This window comes from Perna viridis, chromosome 6 (assembly GCF_037379345.1).
Source record: "Perna viridis isolate PV_CMFRI_1.1 ecotype Kerala chromosome 6, ASM3737934v1, whole genome shotgun sequence".
Lineage (NCBI taxonomy): Eukaryota > Metazoa > Mollusca > Bivalvia > Mytilida > Mytilidae > Perna > Perna viridis.
In genome coordinates, this window is record NC_142450.1 from 11,705,785 (window position 1) to 11,723,176 (window position 17,392).

At 35.2% G+C, this 17,392-nt stretch overlaps 3 protein-coding genes across 4 annotated transcripts in view; 2 read left to right on the forward strand and 1 right to left on the reverse strand.

The window, feature by feature from the left end:
- LOC148613661 (transcription termination factor 2-like) overlaps positions 1–1,916 on the forward strand; it is a 30,157-nt gene extending 28,241 nt beyond the window's left edge. For both annotated transcript variants that reach the window (XM_088587130.1, XM_088587129.1), the window contains one exon: positions 144–1,916. In XM_088587130.1, the coding sequence (XP_088443256.1) occupies positions 144–204 (61 nt within the window). In that variant the 3' untranslated portion in view covers positions 205–1,916. The remainder of the gene's footprint in view (positions 1–143) is intronic.
- On the reverse strand, positions 1,800–7,509 carry LOC148613662 (lambda-crystallin-like). The gene is made up of 6 exons (XM_088587131.1): positions 7,374–7,509; positions 5,762–5,996; positions 4,605–4,766; positions 3,949–4,143; positions 2,881–2,986; positions 1,800–2,443 (listed from the first exon to the last, which is right to left on the reverse strand). Exons 1-6 carry the CDS (start codon positions 7,403–7,405, stop codon positions 2,220–2,222), a joined length of 954 nt encoding a protein of 317 aa, XP_088443257.1. The 5' UTR covers positions 7,406–7,509; the 3' UTR covers positions 1,800–2,219.
- Positions 7,432–13,099, forward strand: LOC148613663 (lambda-crystallin-like). Its single transcript, XM_088587132.1, has 7 exons — positions 7,432–7,571; positions 7,821–7,868; positions 9,068–9,302; positions 9,885–10,046; positions 10,381–10,575; positions 11,448–11,559; positions 12,793–13,099. Exons 2-7 carry the CDS (start codon positions 7,843–7,845, stop codon positions 13,002–13,004), a joined length of 942 nt encoding a protein of 313 aa, XP_088443258.1. The 5' UTR covers positions 7,432–7,571; positions 7,821–7,842; the 3' UTR covers positions 13,005–13,099.
- The last annotated feature ends 4,293 nt before the right edge of the window (positions 13,100–17,392 follow it).

Below are 17,392 nucleotides of genomic sequence, written 5' to 3' on the forward strand. Positions count from 1 at the left end.
TAATTCTAAGACAGACTTATCAAACAAATATGTGTCCTATAAAGATTTCAAAGCATAATTCTATATGAATTTCATGAATGAGTATATGATTGACCCTGCTTTAGTATTGCTCTGCTAATGTTTGCTACTCTTTGCTATTTCAGGTCAAAGGCCACCAATTCCAAGTTGACTTTACAAGATTTGAGAATGATATTTGGTGTTTGACCGTCAGCAACTTTTAAAAATCTCAATGATATTAAATTTTGTATAGGTATACTCTTGTATATATTTTTTATCTATTTATACACTATATAGAAGCTGCTGTTGGTGGAAGGCATAAATAATTCTACATTGGTAGAAATTATTCTTGCTTGTTCCATGGCTTAATTGGCTTTCACAGGGATCACTAGATTTTCACTTGATATTCAAGGTTTATGGGAAGTTCCCCACAATTAATCTTTTATCAAATAGCTTGATTCATGTTATAATTTTTATTTCATTCCAAGAAAAAAAAAAGACGTCTTAATTGATGTTAAAGTTGTGTACAGTTCATATGAAATTAATGTGATCTTGATTTCTTAAGTGTGCTTGTACTAAGGTTTTATTATACACCTGCCTTTTTGATGGGCTAAATTATACCACTGTCTGTCTGTCAGCAATCTTATTTTGGAATGTAAGGGACATTTTAATATTGGAACGTGTGATATAATGAAAGTACTATTCTTTTCATTTGTCATTGTTTTTTTTTGGTGTTATTTTCAAATTATAAGACTCACACCCATAAAAACGGATACAGTCAAACTTCACTCTCTCGAACTCAGATGATTCGAACACCCAGGATTTCTCCTACACAATAAAAGTACCAAACTTTTGTCCTACATAATCAATGTATTTTTCGAACTTCAGTTTTTCAAACACTCGAACTCACTAGTCGGTTTGAACGGTAATAAATCTTAGATAATTACCCTCACTAACTCAAACTTGTCAACCATTTTGTCAGCTTTGGTAATCAAAGTTGTGCAAAACTGGAGCCCTATCATTAATCGGTGTCATTTTAGGTAATTACAGCTGAAAAATACCAAAAAATAGCAGTTTTATGTATTGTAAATTTTGATATGCTGTACACATGTTTCAAGGAGTAACCTCTCATCAGGAGCATTAAAATCAAATATGTAGGAAGATCATAATCAAAATATTAGTTGTATACAAGAAGTACTAAACCAAAACTATCGAAAGAGGAAGTCAAATCCATCACCGAGAGGTTCTATCATGTGCAATGCAAGGAATGAAACCTTGGTGTTTTACACATTTTTAAATTTGGAATACTGCAAAATTTTATGATCTATGTAATCATTAATTAGGTTGTTCTGATTTAACAAGATTCTGACCAGTACTTTCCAAATATTCCAAAGTTGGCATGATGAAAGCATCAAAGAAAATGTTACGAAAACAAATTATTGATCAACAAACTTGAGATTCGTAAGCTTTTTTTTTTAAGCAAAGACAGCTTTTTAATGTCTGCAAATTAACAAAATTGGGAAGCAAATGAAAAATTTCAAAGGAATAATAAAAAAATTGTAACAATGAAGTCAAATCTTGGAACTTCAATTTCCTCGAACTCCAGATAACTGAAACATATTTGAACAGCCTCTGGAGTTTGAGCTACCGAGGTTTAACTGTATACCGGTATATGTTTACTTGAGTGGAGTTTTTTATGCAATATGATACAGTGCTTCAATAGCACTCTTACATGTACTTGTAGTTTGCAAATTGATAATTGATAACTACAAAAACTGTGATAGAGACAAAAAATACTGATATTATCATTTGTATTGTCCTTTTATTGATACATGTATTTGAACTAAACTGGAAACAGCTGGTACTGATGATAATTTAATGTTAGTTGATCAGCTCTACAATAAAGAAAAGCAGATGTATATGTGTTATTAAACCCTTATTGCAAGATTTCTGCCTGAAGTGAGCTCATAGGCTTGGTCATCATTTAGGACATATTTTAATCTTCTATGAGTGCATATTATTGGGTTATAAAAAAAATTGGTACATATGCACATGTAGAAAAAAAATCAATATAAGGAGAATGGATATGGTGGATATGTCAAGAGACAACAACCCCACGGGGGTGAAAAAATGTCCATTCAAGGACAGCCTAATTTCCTATTATTTAAGATATGGCTCGGTAAAGAATTTACAATAAAAAAAAACATCTGCAATATATAGTTCTATTTATCAGTAGCATCCATATCATTTATAAGTTTGGCAAGGGCAGATAACTTTTCATCCCTCCAATTATATCTATCCTGAAGTTGGTCCAGTGGTGTATTTTTCACCATTTCATCCTGGATTTTCTGTAGTGTTTGCACATCATTAAAAGGTTCTGGAGGTAGGAAGGATTTTTGTACTTCATTGATGACATCCTTGTATCTTTCTGCATATACATACCATCCTAAAAATAGTAAGTAATATATGTTAAAGGGGCATCAGTTTATATATGACCACAAAAAATATACAAGGTGCCATACCACAAAAGGAAGACTGGGATTGATTTTTGGGGTTGTGACTTTAGCCAAGTAAGAATAAGGGGCCACACTGGGTCCAGAAACAAGTATTATTTTTCTGATTTCTTGACCATGGTTTGTTCATTTCTGGTCTGATTTTGAGGGGTTTTTTTTTATTCAATTCCTCATGGAAGTCCTTGCCTGAGTTTTTCAATCAGATTTCAGAAACTTTTACAGTTTTCAAATTATAAGGGGCCAAAGGGGGCTACCCCCCCCCCTCCACAAAAATGGTCTTTTTTATTTATGGTGAATATATGTTTTGAATGAACTAGTTTTCACACAATAAAATACCAGTATACAGTTCAAAATGTAAGTTTTAACAAACCTTCTGCATTAAGATAAGCAGTTTCTAGAACTCCTAAAAAGGCATATCTTCTCCCAAGTCCTTCAGTCATCAATAGATCTATATCTGTAGCAGTCATAACTCCTCTCTGAAAAAAAGTTTTAAAAAAGGGGGATCATTTAGTACAACATAGTCCTGATTTTAGGAATAGTCTTAATAGCCCATGTTATTGTTGCCCCTTTTGTTTTTTATTTGCTTTCTGAGCCACTTTTTATGAGCTATTGGACTTCTAAGTTAAAAGGGAACTCACATATGTAAACATGTATGTTTATTAAAAAACAAAATTCACTATGTGCAAACAATTTCAGGACAAACTCTTCATTAAAGTTTTAAAGCACACACTTGCTAAAATGGTCAAGGTTCATTGAAACCTTCTAAACAAAACCTGAATAATCACAAACCTGTCTAAACCAAAACCTGAATAAATCACAGACCTGTGTAAATCAAAACCTGAATAAATCAGAAACCTGTTTAAACCAAAACCTGAATAAATCACAAACTTGTCGAAACCAAAACCTGAATAAATCACAAACCTGTCTAAACCAAAACCTGAATAAATCACAAACCTGTCCAAACCAAAACCTGAATAAATCACAAACCTGCATAATCCAAAACCAGAATAAATCACAAACTTTGTCTAGTAAACCAAAACCTGAATAAATCACAAACCTGTCTAAACCAAAACCTGAATAAATCACAAACCTGTCTAAACCAAAACTTGAATAAATCACATACCTGTTTACACCAAAACCTGAATAAATCACATACCTGTCCAAACCAAAACTTGAATAAATAACAAACTTTGTCTAGTAAACCAAAACCTGAATAAATTACAAACCTGTCTAAACCAAAACCTGAATTTATCACAAATCTGTCCAAACCAAAACCTGAATAAATCATAAACTTTGTCTTAACTAGGCACTTTCTGAAGTCCCTATGATTATTTAAAATGTATTTTGAACTTGGGTGAACCGACCACTTGTCTAAATCAAACCAATTCTACACTCCAACAAGGGTTTACCTCAAACAGGTTTCACTGTATATACTCACTCTAAATAAATCAAAGCACTCTTTAAATATAGCATTCTGTAGTCTATTTAGAACTAGACCATCCTTTTGTTTCTTCACGGTGATTGGTGCCTGCCCTATCTTCTTCATCAAATCTTTGGTAGTGACCAGAACATCACTATCTGCCCATTGTGATGGCAGTAATTCTACTAATGGCACGTAATAAGGGGGATTTGTCTGAAATTTGCCGTAAACATTGATTTTAAATAGAATTCCTGATACAATTGAAAAGTCCTTAAAAATAACAAACATTTGGAGACTGCATATCTGAATATTTAGTCGTTTAATTATGTTTTTAAGGAATGAATACAATAAAATATTGCAATTTCTGTATTCTGAACACGTGTTTCAAGAAGAAACCATCAGTAGCATGAGAACCAAATACTTAGGAACTTCTAATATATATATAGAATAAGTACCAAAAAAATACGAAATAAGTTGTTTTTTTGTTTTACTGCAAATTTCGGTAAATAATCTGACAAGTCTGACTACTAACTTGATGAATACCATCGAGGACTTACGGTCCACCAGCAATGGCAATAGAAAGTATTTCTCACTTGAACCATTCAGCTTTTGTAAAAAAAAAAATGCAACAAGCTTTTTTGAGTAGCCTAAGAATTAAGTACAGTTGTACTTACAGGATGAGCAACTAAGAACCTATTCCTATGATTAAGGTGGTCGGCAATCCTGGCTGGGAGTATACAGCTGGTAGAACTGGCTAGTATAGCCTTGTGGTCCATCATTGAGTCTATCTTATTGTGGACTTCGCGTTTTAGGTCTACATCTTCATTCACACATTCCTGGATTAAACATTTTACATGTTTATGTTTCTGTTGTTCTAATAGAAGATATCGATAGTTCTGAATTGTAGCAGGATTCGTGGAAAGATCATTATAGCAATTATGGTAATATCTAACTTGTAAAATTGTGAAACATAAAACTGTCACCCAGCTTTTTGTAAAATACGAAAACAACACGCATAAAACGGATTTTCAACACACGGAAGGTGCGTTTTTTCAACATTTGAAAAGTGCAGGATTTCAAAACAAATACCTATGATATTGACATCATGCAGTTTGGCTACATATATTTTGAAAACTCGCCAATCCCTATGGTTTTTACGTACATATGTGTAAGTATATAGGTTACAGACCACCAATTCAACCAATGAGCATTTGGAACGTAGGCAAAAATAGTCCTACGCAGAAATTACCCCTGTTCCTCGTAGTGCTGTGAAAAAAGTTCTCATCTTATTTAAAAAATTTAAACAGTTTCTGAAAGGAAAAACATTTCTGTACATTTTATAGGTGCATTTTGCTTCTTGTGATGTGAAGCCTAATCTCCATAATGATTTTTAAATATACCCCTATCTTGTGAAAACACTGGGATTTCCCATGCTATTTATAGACCCTTCACTTCCGGTGACCAGTACTGCACTGCAAGTCTGCTAACCCCACATGTCATTCTGAGGATTGTGAGCTGACATATGTAGAATCATGCTGATATATAGTCCTCTGCAGGTTAAAGTTAAGGTAAAGTCCAGAGAAGCCATTGAATATTGTGAAATTAGCATAGAAGCCTATGGGAAGTGGAATTAGTGGTTTTTAGCCTATATAGCTACCACGTTCCGCATTATTTAGTCTAGTTATATCTTGTTTGTTTCTGGCACAATTAGTGGATTCAATTTTATCGTTTATCACTTCATAATTATGCTTCCAAATCTAAAATATTTCGTAATTCATGTGGTTGTTCTTGAATAATCTGAAATTGCTTAACCATGCTGCACTACTTTTACCTGTATATAAAAAGCACTGTGAATACAGGCATGTAAATCGACTTCAGTGCTGATCAGTTGCATGTGTTCCTCGGCAGAAAGGTTTCCCCTGAGTTGACCTTTGCCCTCCAGTTTCTGAAGTTGAGACCTAATATCGACCAGTCCTCTTTCTAGCTGCTTCGCATCGCTGTCGTAAATTGTCACTTTGAAACCGTTGCCGGCAAAAATCATTGACCAGCTCCGACCAATCATACCACTGTCGAAGAAAAATAATTATAAACGGAATCGTCAATACCAATGCTAAACATCATTTGGGATGAATGTACGTGCACGATTATAAAATACAGGTTTAAAATGGGAAAAGCTAGACTTCAGAAAAAATGCCGAATGCATGCATACTTCTCCGAATTATTAAAGGTTCTTCTAAAGTATGTCTTACTCGACCGAATAGTCATACACGACGGACCACAGAGGTAATAATATGTTTGTTTGTTTGTTTGTTAGGGTTTAACGTCCGAGCAGCAATATTTCAGCTATATTCAGACGATGGACATGAAATTGATGATAAAATGAACATGAAATGATGATGAAATGAAAAAGGGATGGGACACAAGGGCAATGGGGTCGACAAATTTTGATTGCCACTGGAAATAGGGAGAGGTGGGTAGGGTCGGGCAATTTAGCCTCCTGTGGCGGAGCCCTATAGTTCCTACTCCGGGAGAATACCACAGTAGGGTTCTTTAACGTGCGAGGAACGTGGCATCTTTCCCAACACGGTGCACCACTATGGTTTGCGGTCAGGTTTTCCGTATTATAGCCTAACAACCCCAGCATGTAACAGGCCAGGGGTACCCCCATTCCACCACCTGGGGCACACATCCCAGTTGCTCTGTGGGCAGTGCGCCCTAGCCCCCGGCTAGGGTTCTGAGCACTATATAGTCGCTTTTTACGACAAGCTTAGCGCTGCTGCAGGCCTATTCTTTTAACACCCGGACCTGCACGGGGCGGTAATAATATGAGCCTCCGTGCCCTACTCAATGGCAAGAGACGGCTTACCAACATAACCCTTTATTTATAGAGCTTAATAACAATGGTACAAAGGTTTTGCACCCATTATAAATTATACAGCCCGAATACATTTTGCATATATACATTTCGTGTACGTTCATCATTTTGACTATAATAAACATGAAAATGATTGATGCATGTATTGGGATCGGAATCAGATTCAGGATGGGCCGGTTCCTATGTATGAAATCCCCTTTATCTGTATAATATCTTTTTAATTTGGGAAAAATAGCTTATCACACACATCCCCTCGAAAACTACTCCGCTTGTAATATATTTGATACGATATGTGTTCTTACTTTTAAAACTCACAGAAACATGTACAATGAAACCTCACAAACCTGAACTCTGAATAAATCAGTAACCTGTCTGTAAACCAGATATCTCCTAAAGTCCATTAATATTAATTTCAATTCAGTACTGCCTAAACCGAACAAACTACTACTACTCACTCTCAAAGGGAGTCGGTTGAAACAGGTTTCACTGTGAATCAGCATGTTGAAAATAAATAACACAAATCTCAATATTCCGATCAGATCGAACAGCACTGTTAAACATAACTTACCATCCAACAATGGCGACCTTATTAGTATCCATTTTGCTGAAATATAAGTCACTGATAAGGAAATTTACACTTAATGTCCTAATCTAGTGACTTGGTGACTGGTGACTGTGACAAGAAACTGGGATTCTAGTTAACAGGAAGTCGTATTCTGCCCCGGAGCTGAGAACTTTATATTTTGTGGATTAACACAAGGCAAGGGTGAGTAGATAGCAGGATAGGCATTGAATAGTTTGCTACAACTTGTGTTTCGACTGAAATATTGTGTTTGTTCGTTTTATTTTTATTTGAACTTTAAGTTGAGACCAGTTTTGAAGTTGTAAATATTAAATATTGATATATTTTATAAAATATTTGACCTCCTTTTGTAGTCGGTTTCAAACTGATGTTTATTGTATAGTACATGTATGTGTATGGTGTGTGACCATACATTTTACGCTTATATTGTAGATTTTGTTCACGTAGATAAGTCATGGAGAGAGTTGCTGTTATAGGAAGGTAGGGGAAATATTACTATCAGTGTTAATTTTAATTTGACCTTACTGTACTTGCCAATTTAAAATCTTTCACAGGGTATGAGTCCAGTATGTATACTTCCTCATCCAGTTGAAAACATGCATCTAATGATTTTCGTTTACTGTACCAAAAATCTTTTCTTTTGGGAACAACTTCGTATCATGCTCCCTATATTAAAATCCTGGACCCCATTATGCTGATCAACATTTAAAAAGCTAAAACGGTATAATAAAATGCTTTTTAATGTTTGCCAAACTCTACATACCCGTCACAAAGTAATAAAACGATCGCGAACACATTGGTATATCCACAGAAAGTTGAAAGAAGTTAAAGTCCTTAAAATAAAGTCACATATTTGCACTGCATTTTTGCACATTCTTGACTCTTTACCGGTTCATGGTGCCATTTCATGCAATGATTAATTAATCCATCCTCTAAAGTCACGATTCATTATCACGAATACGGGTGTTAGCAGTGGTCTGGAATTTTTGAGGGAGGAAATGTTTCTGCTAATGTTTAGGGAATGGAAGATTAGGAAAAGGAAGAATGCCCCAAAATTTGCGTGATTTAGCATACCCTTGTTTATTTTATTTCTTTTTCTTATGACATTATCCCTTTTTTTGTCTAATAGTAAACAGGGAGTAATGTACACTAAATTGATCTCCTACCCGCTTTTCTATTTTATAAATTTTATAAAAATGTACCTATCATTGATTTTGATCAAATGGGAGATGGACAGTGGGAATCAGTAATAAAAAAGAGATGGGTACACTACATTCATAAAAAGCAAGGTCCATCTTACTTTTATATTGACACCCCCCCCCCAAAAAAAAAAAAAAAAAAAAAAAAACCTATTTAAATCAAAATCAGAATCAGTAAATGTGGAAGATGTACATATATTCAGTATCCAATAAATATTCTGTGGCATACGGACGGAAAGACGGAATTTCCTATATATGCCCCCGCTTTGAAAGCGGGGTTATAACAAAAGTTCATTCAAAAAGCTGTCTTCTCCCACTGTATTTCGATAGTTAAATGTTATATTACCTCCTTTCCTAAAGCTTGCTACAACTTTTGTTAAGTAAAAAAAATCAAGTAGATTCCTGAGAGCGACCAATAAAGGAAAAAAGATTAGAAAGTCTATGTGGCACGCATCAACCTGTTAAAACATTCCATTGCAGTGGTTTAATTGGGCGTAGTTGGGCTATGCTTTTCGCTGCGGCTGGTTTCAAAGTACGACTATATGATATAGACCCAAAACAAGTCGAAGGTGCTATCTGTAACATCCACAAACAGCTGCTCCACCTTGAAGAGATTGGTCTTTTGAGAGGCAACCTTTCCGTAGAACAACAATTTGGAGCCATTGAAGGAACGAACGATTTTGTCTATTGCGTAACGGGAGCTGTATATATACAAGTACAACTTTGTTAAGTGTTTATGTCTGATAACCTCATGTAGGTATAGGCATCGGTAAATATAAAAGGAACGCACGATTCTGTTTAACGTGTGACTGGACTGCATGTATAAAACTTGTTACCTCATAGAGTTAAGCTTAGTGTCCGTTATTCAGTACTCCAGCGTCTTACTCAGTTCTTCCATGCTCCAATTAACGTTATGTTGGGATCAAGTCAGAAATAGCTTGCTCAACAACACCTAGCATTACTGGAGAATGGTAGTCTGTTATTTTTTTTATCGGAGATCACAGCACTACAAGTCGAAATATTCATTTATTGAAAGGCCCATACTAATGTCGTATTGATTAAGGGAGAAACTTAGGTTGAATATAAATCTAGCTCGTAAGTTTGAAGTTAGACTCTTATTACTTATACATGTATTCTAAGTTTAAGTTGCCGAAAGTGTGTTTTTACGTAACGATTATTTATTTTGCATCCTTACTCCTTATTGTTATAGTTAGTTTTTTTGTTAAAGTTTTTGTTTTTTTTTTTTTAATTACTATAATGTTGCATTTACTCCATTTATTATTTTTTTTTCTCAAAGGAATGTGTACCAGAACTTTTGGATCTGAAGAGGTCGGTCCACAAGAAAATAGACGAGGTGATGGATAGCAATGCCATACTAGCATCATCTACTAGCACTATCGTTCCTTCTGACATATGTGATCACCTTACTCACAGGAATAGGTTCATAGTAGCTCATCCTGTAAGTTCTAGCTTGCATGATCAAGTCATCCCAAAATCAGTCCATTGTAGTTGTGAGTCTTATGTAACAGCAAACTGCAAATCTAGCAGAGCAATGCTTCTACCCGAGAAAACTATTTGTGCGAAACAATTAAGTCGTGCTCAGGTTGTGTGCCAACGAATATCTTCCTTCTTGATTATAACATACTTGAAATTTCGATTCAGTCGTTATTATTTTCTCATAAAATGCAATATCCGTCCGTATTTAATCTTTAAATTTTATTTTCATTTAGCACTTGTACTTTTATGTCTCAGACTTAACCGTTCAAAAGCGAGTGTTTTGTTTTCAATTTCAGACGAATCCGCCATTTTATGCACCCTTGGTAGAACTAGGTCCGTCTCCTTGGGCTGACGTAGACCTCTTGCCGCAGACGACAGCCTTAATGAAGAAAATAGGTCAAGCACCAGTAACCGTTAAGAAAGAGATTATTGGCTATGTTTTGAATAGAATCCAGTACGCCTTACTCAGGGAATGTTTCAGCTTGATTCGGGTAAGGGACAAGTTTATTATGTTTACCTTACTCCTCAGTAAACGAAAACATGAATTGGTAAAATATGACAAACTTCCCAGGTCACTTTTGATTTTGTTTTAATATGACATCCATATTTATGTGTACGTGTATAATATGTTTGTTATGCATGAAAACTACATATATTTATGTAAGTGTAAACCCCCTGAGTACGGGGCGCCGTACAGACAAAAGTGAATTTTGTTTAACAAAAATTAATTATAATTAACAAAATTTATAACATACTACAAATTTTCAATTTTATGTCACAAAATTGATTTTTGTGACACAAAATTGATTTTGATTACAAAAGGATCAAGTCCCATTCGGCGCCCCGTACTGAGCACAAGCAATTTTTCCGTACAGAGAGGTGTATTGATGCCGTTTTCACATCGAGCGCAAACGTTAGCTAATATGGTTATATAGTTATTAAATGGAAATATATGTATCGTGTTCGTTTTCTCGATGCCTACTTATCCCACTTGCAAACAAAATGTGTGTGTATATTGGTCGTATACGTATACTGTCCGTCTGTCCGTCCGTATGCATGCAGTCTGTGTGTGATTTTGCTGGAACTTCGTGCATAGAACGGTATCATATAAATGATTTACACGAATGAAGATGTTTTAAATTGCATCTTATGTTAAATTCCCATGCAGGAGAAATTACTCTAGCAGTGCTAGAGGTTGTCTGGCGAGCTATTTCTGAGTTGGGGTATGGAGGATCGGAATTCGAACCTCTTACGTTGTAGGAGTACGGAAAAATGTGAACACGAGCGTGTCCTTCTCTGTGTCTGCTTTTAGCTGCTCTAGTTTGAAACATTGCTTACTGCAATTCCATTATTTCATCAACAGGAAGATGTGGCTAGTGCTGAAGACATTGATTTAGCTATGTCTCATGGGCTAGGAAGAAGATATGCCTTTATCGGTCCATTTGAAACAGCTTTTCTTAATGGTGGACCTAATGGTAAGATATTTTTGGGTGAAATATTTGACTATCGAAGTAACAAAGACATTTCTTAACAACGTGCTATACATGCAGAAATTTGTCAGTTAAACAATTATTTACGTTCTTATATAATATATGCCAATATTGATAAACACAGTGACACCTGTCTTAATCGACCCCGTTCGGAGTGAGAAGTTTGTTCGGCCATTGTTTATGCATAGATCGCCTTAGTTCCATGTTTTCTTCTTCAGGCTATGTGTTTTAGTCTTATTATCAAATGTTCGAGAAACGTGAACACACCTTTTAGGCGTACACAGGTTCAAATGGAATGAAATTGATATGAATGGACTTTAAAAGATGTTTGGTTTAGACAGGTTACTGGTTTGTGTTGGCTTCAGTTTAGACAGGTTTCACTGTACTACAGTTGAGATCAGTTCTAACCTCTGTCAGAAGACCCGGCTCTAGGACATTTCTTAAAGTGTCATAGAACAGTTCCAGAGCCTGCTCTTCTGAAACGGCTTTACGAGAACATGCAGTTCTGCTGCAAGAGCTAGTTCTTTTGACAGTTCTAGCAGAGCCGGCTCTACGAGAACAGTCCTACTAGCAATGCCGGCTCTACGGGAACAGTTCTACTAGTAGAGCCGGCTCTGCTAGAACTGTCAGAAGAGCTGGCTCTAGAACTGTCCGAGAACTGTTCCAAATTTGTCATAGAACTGTTCTTCTGACAATTCTAGGACAATTTTGTGACAGGTTAGAACTGATCTCATCTATAGTTATTGAAAAAAAAAATAATATCAGTTTTAAGTTTCTTGTAGTCAATCCTTTCTTATAGTAAAATACTTAAATCAAAATTGTTAAGTTTGTGTAAAATGGGGCGGTGCGGATTTTTCCCACAAAATATAATGGCCCCAAAAATGGAAACATTAACCTTAATCTAAAGCATGAAACCATCAACAGTGGCACTGTTCATGAAGCCATATGCGCAGTGCAAGGCAGGTAACAGTATTTGGAGAACATTGGTTTCATATTGAAAAGTTCTTTATTAGCAATATTTGAACAGAAGTATAGAAAATTTCTTTTTTTTTTTTGGTTTTGATTCAGAAAGAGTCGACGAGCTTAATTATGCTAAACAGAAAACAAGCAGCACGCAATTTGATTCCCATATTATTGGCATTTAACAATATTGCTTAAGCAAGATCGATCTCCACTCATTGTATTTCAGCATTATATATAATTTGGAAAACATTTCAGGTATGCTGGACTGGGGTAGAAAGTACGGAGAAGATATCTACAGAGTGTGTCAATCATTTGCTGGACCAGAGCCTCTTGAAGGCCCAACACTGAAAAAGTTACAGGATGAAATGGGGCAACGAATTCCTTTAGATAAAATCGATGAGCGAAGAAAATGGCGGGATGCTAGGTTATCGGCATTGGCAAGATTGAAGGCATCACTAGATCCATAACTTTAATATATAATGTACTAGATTTTTCAAGATCATAGTAATATTGCAACTGATGTAAAGCCGGACATTTTATCAAATAAAATATTTCAGACCGATGCCATCTCATTAAGCTTTCAGTATTGGTTAAGGATCTTGATTCAAAACCAACGATAGGAAAATGAAACAAATAGCAGCTGACTGAGAGAAAAGAAAACACACAGAAGAGGATTCACTATACACAGGATGTATCACAGGGCTTGCTCCCACTACATCGAATATGCAACACGGCTAATAAATGAACTGCATATTTGATAGCGGGAGCAAGGCCATGTGGATGTAGCGTCCTTAAAACATTTCATGATTTGTCAAATTGACCGTGTCTTGTTCTGTAAAGAAAAGGCCAGGATCGAGATTATTCGCAAATATCATCACTGTTCTCCAGTAAACCCTCATAAATGTAGTTTTCCTATTATATGTCCACAGTGAATGACAAGAATGAATGATTAATTATTAATTCCACTTCAACTATAAGCATGCAGAAAGACGCATGCATGATACGACTAAATGACCAAATGATTTATTTCATTTAACACTTAAACGTCCCTTTTTTGTAAATTTAGTTTAAAGTTTTAGCAAAAAAAAGAATGGGCATTTTAGCCTTAACCATTTACCTGTTTTCTTGAACCGCCTCCTTTTCAATTTTTTTAAATTCTTTTATCTAGAAAGGAGCGCTACAAACACAGATATTGGATGAGATTTTTCGTGTGTATAGAAATTCTATCACTGTTATAGTATGAACATGTATATAGGAAATATATAATTTGTAGACTCAGGTGCGGATCCGAGGGCGGGCGTACGCCCCCTAAAATTGGGAAACATTTCTCTTGCATGTAATCTTGATTTTTCACAAATTATATAAATTAATTTTAGAATATTAGGTATGATCTACCTTAATTTGCAAGACTATGCAAGAAAATTTAATAAAACGAGAAAAAGAAGACATCGATTCAATGTCGGTGGGTAAAGGCTGTGAGGTCCATAATTTTGAAACGTATGAGAGTTTTAAGCCGGTCAATGAAAGTCCATGCTACATCAGTTTTCAAAGACCCTGGTGTAGCAAAAACATCGTCTACTATATGAGACAAACATGTCGTCGTACCAGCAGACAAATCCCAAAACAACATTGTTTTTGTCTGCAAAAGACATTACATCCAATGTTTATTATCAGAGATAGACGTAGAAAATAATAGCAGTAATAAGAGAATAAGAAGAGATAGTGGAGAACCATAAATCTGTACTGTCCTCTTTCGGTCACTACCAATGACGATGATTGGGATCTACCGTCTACGTACTGGATTCCTAAACTGCACAAGCATCCATACAAACAACGATACGTAGCTGGATCTGCAAAATGTACCACCAAACCGCTTTCAAAACTTCTATACTCACAGCTGTAAAAGATGGTATCCAGTCCTACTACGACACTTGTTACCCTCCTAGTGGTATTAATTCAATGCGAATCCTGAAAATTTCAAAAGGTCGGCTGAAAACCCTCAATTCAAGATAATAATCAGCATACAATAGCATTAAAACCTGCTATTTTCAACTCCTAATACTTCTATTCCCCATACTCAGTTAAAATCCCGACTCAAAACCTTTATACATCTTTGTTACTCAAAAGAAAAAAAAGACGGTACAAGCAGATATGTAGTACTTGGTAGAGATTCTTCATACTTTGCACAAAAAAAAAGACCGATTCTATATCATTTTCCAAACATACCGAGGAAGATGTTTTCAAAATTCTGGATTTTTTTTCGACAGCATATTTGTCCAGTGTGGTGGACGTGTTTTTCAACTAACGGTCGTCCTTCCCATGAAAACAAATCTTACTCCTCTACTCGCTGACCTATTCCTTCACTCTTATCGGACTGACTTTATAGCTAATCTAATCCATAGGAATGAACATCGTTTAACCAAATCTTTTGATCTCCGTTTCCGCTATATAGATGACGCATTACTGTAAAACAATCCTAGTTTCGTGGATTTTATACATTGCATCTACCCAAAAAAACTTGAGATAAAGGATTACTACATACACTGTGAAGTCAGCCTCGTATCTTGTACTACACTTTGGGATCGATGATAAAGGAAAACTGTTGACCAAACTATACGGCAAACGCGATGACTTTTCATTCCGTATTGTCTACTTTCCTTACATCTGTGGCAGCATCCCTTCAGCACCTTCATATGGAGTTTTCATATCACAATTCATACGTTATGCCAGAGCTTGCCGTAACTACGCAGACTATTTGTATCGCGCTAGACTTCTTATATCTAGGCATCTGGAGTTTTTTTTGTTTTTTGTTATGGGTGTCTTTTTTACATTCTTTTGATTTCCACTAGAATCTTGGTTTCCTTGATTCGGGGACTTTATATTACAGGGACTGGCCACTCCTAACAAAGTCTATATAATGTGTAAAAATAAAAGTGGCTCCCGGTCTTTATACTGGTTGAATCTAAAGCCCATACGATTTATATTTGACTTATGCAAACTGGGGGAAGAAAAATTATTCAGGATTTTAGGTATACAAGTTATAAATTCGATAGATTGATAATGACAAAGTTATGATGAAAATATTGAGAAAGGGTGTGTTCTCAAAACACTGAAATATGATACAAAAATGTCAAAATTTACCTGTTAAAACCAATAATTACTTATTATTTATCAGTAATTGTGAGAGGGAAAATCAATGAAATTGGTCTACTTCTAACTGTTAATTATTATTTCAAACTCATTAAAATGTAATAAAAATTATATCATTTTAAAGAAGTTTCTTTTAATTGGTAGTAAATCACTCTACACGTTGACGTACTCCCAAAAAGTTAGAGTGGGGAAACGCTCTCGGATCCACGTGGGGTCAGGGAGTAGGCCAGAGTGTCAACACAGCAGCCCAGCCGCTCGTAGAACATACTCTGACAGAGTTCTTCGGTCAGGTATCCCGAAGGCTGGGCTCCGCTACCTTCTACTACTAACTGGCATTACTAACAGAATCCCCGTAAGGGACGGTCGTGCGAGATCCGTACGGATAGTCAAGACGTAAAAAACCCAATCATCATTGGTAGTAAATTCATATGGTTAAACAAACAGAAAGACATAATGATTAACAGCTTACTGGGGTATACATGTATTTTAGGAAAATGAAAATTTTGATATTTCTTTCTCAATACATAGGTACATTCATTTAGTCGTCATGTTATTGTTATTCAAAACACACGTATAAAAGAGCAATCAAGGGACCCAAGGTTATAGCGGTTATTAAAAGAATGTAATCCAGGGACAAAGACAGACATGGAAAACAGACATACACAACAAAGAACATAGAGTAACTAAAATCATACATACAAAGTAACAAAAGCAAATGAGCAACTATAGACATTACCATTCAACAGATTTTTTCTTTCATTTGATATTAATTTCATTTTAATAAATGCAATGGTTTTCACAAACATTCAATGACAAATCATACTTTATGAACCTTTTAAAAAGTCATTATTTTTTGCTTGTTTGTCTAAATAGACCTTATTTTGAAATGGAAAATATTTATATTCCTCTTATTCTAAGTACAGCTCTGCGTAAAAACCAGGCAGAGGCTTATAATGGGTGATTCATGCATTTCTTAATCCCAAGTATTTTTATTGCATGCAAATACTTCTGTAGGTCCCATAGAAACTGTATCAGGAAATACAAGTGCAAATAAAAGTAGTCTACTGGAGATATTAAAACTCAAAATTTTGACATGTTCTTTACAGAAAAAGTTCGGAGACATTTCCCGCCAGAATTTTTATACTATAACTAGTCAAAAAATATTTCAAGATATATAGAAGATCCCAAATATTTTATGATTAGAAATCCTTCAGTAGGCCTTATAGAAACTATAATATTCAAAAATAAAAGTGCAAATGAAAGTTACCCACTGGAATAACACTTAGATACGTTCAACTACAGAAAAGGTACAGGAAAACTTTGCGCCAGAATTTTTACACTATAACCAGTCAAAAAAATATTTCACGATAAGTAGCAAATCCAAGGGCATGAAACTAGAAAGAGTTGTTTTTAGGACCTAAAAATGTATTTATACAGTTTTATTGATTATATTAAGATACGATGGATCACCCCCTCCCTGGCTTTTAGGCAGAACCATACTTAAATAAATAAAGTATATTCTCCAATATTTTATCTTTAGTTTGGGACACTCATCAAAATCCATCCAGTGGTTTTTACATACACCTTTAGCAAAGTTACCCAATTTTCAACAAAGAAATTTGAGAAAATTAGCTAATAAACGGCAATGTTCTGTAGTGACAATTACTCTTAAATACAGGCTCCGTGAATGTTTCAACTAATATCA

Coding starts and splice junctions, on each gene's coding strand:
- LOC148613663 (XM_088587132.1), top strand. CDS start 7,843: ATGGAGAGAGTTGCTGTTATAGGAAG. Junction 9,303..9,884: donor CGGGAGCTGTATATATACAA/GTACAACTTTGT, acceptor TTTTTCTCAAAG/GAATGTGTACCAGAACTTTT. Junction 11,560..12,792: donor TCTTAATGGTGGACCTAATG/GTAAGATATTTT, acceptor AAAACATTTCAG/GTATGCTGGACTGGGGTAGA.
- LOC148613662 (XM_088587131.1), bottom strand. CDS start 7,405: ATGGATACTAATAAGGTCGCCATTGTTGGATG. Junction 5,997..7,373: donor AAGGTCGCCATTGTTGGATG/GTAAGTTATGTT, acceptor TTTCTTCGACAG/TGGTATGATTGGTCGGAGCT. Junction 4,144..4,604: donor GGTTCTTAGTTGCTCATCCT/GTAAGTACAACT, acceptor GGCAAATTTCAG/ACAAATCCCCCTTATTACGT.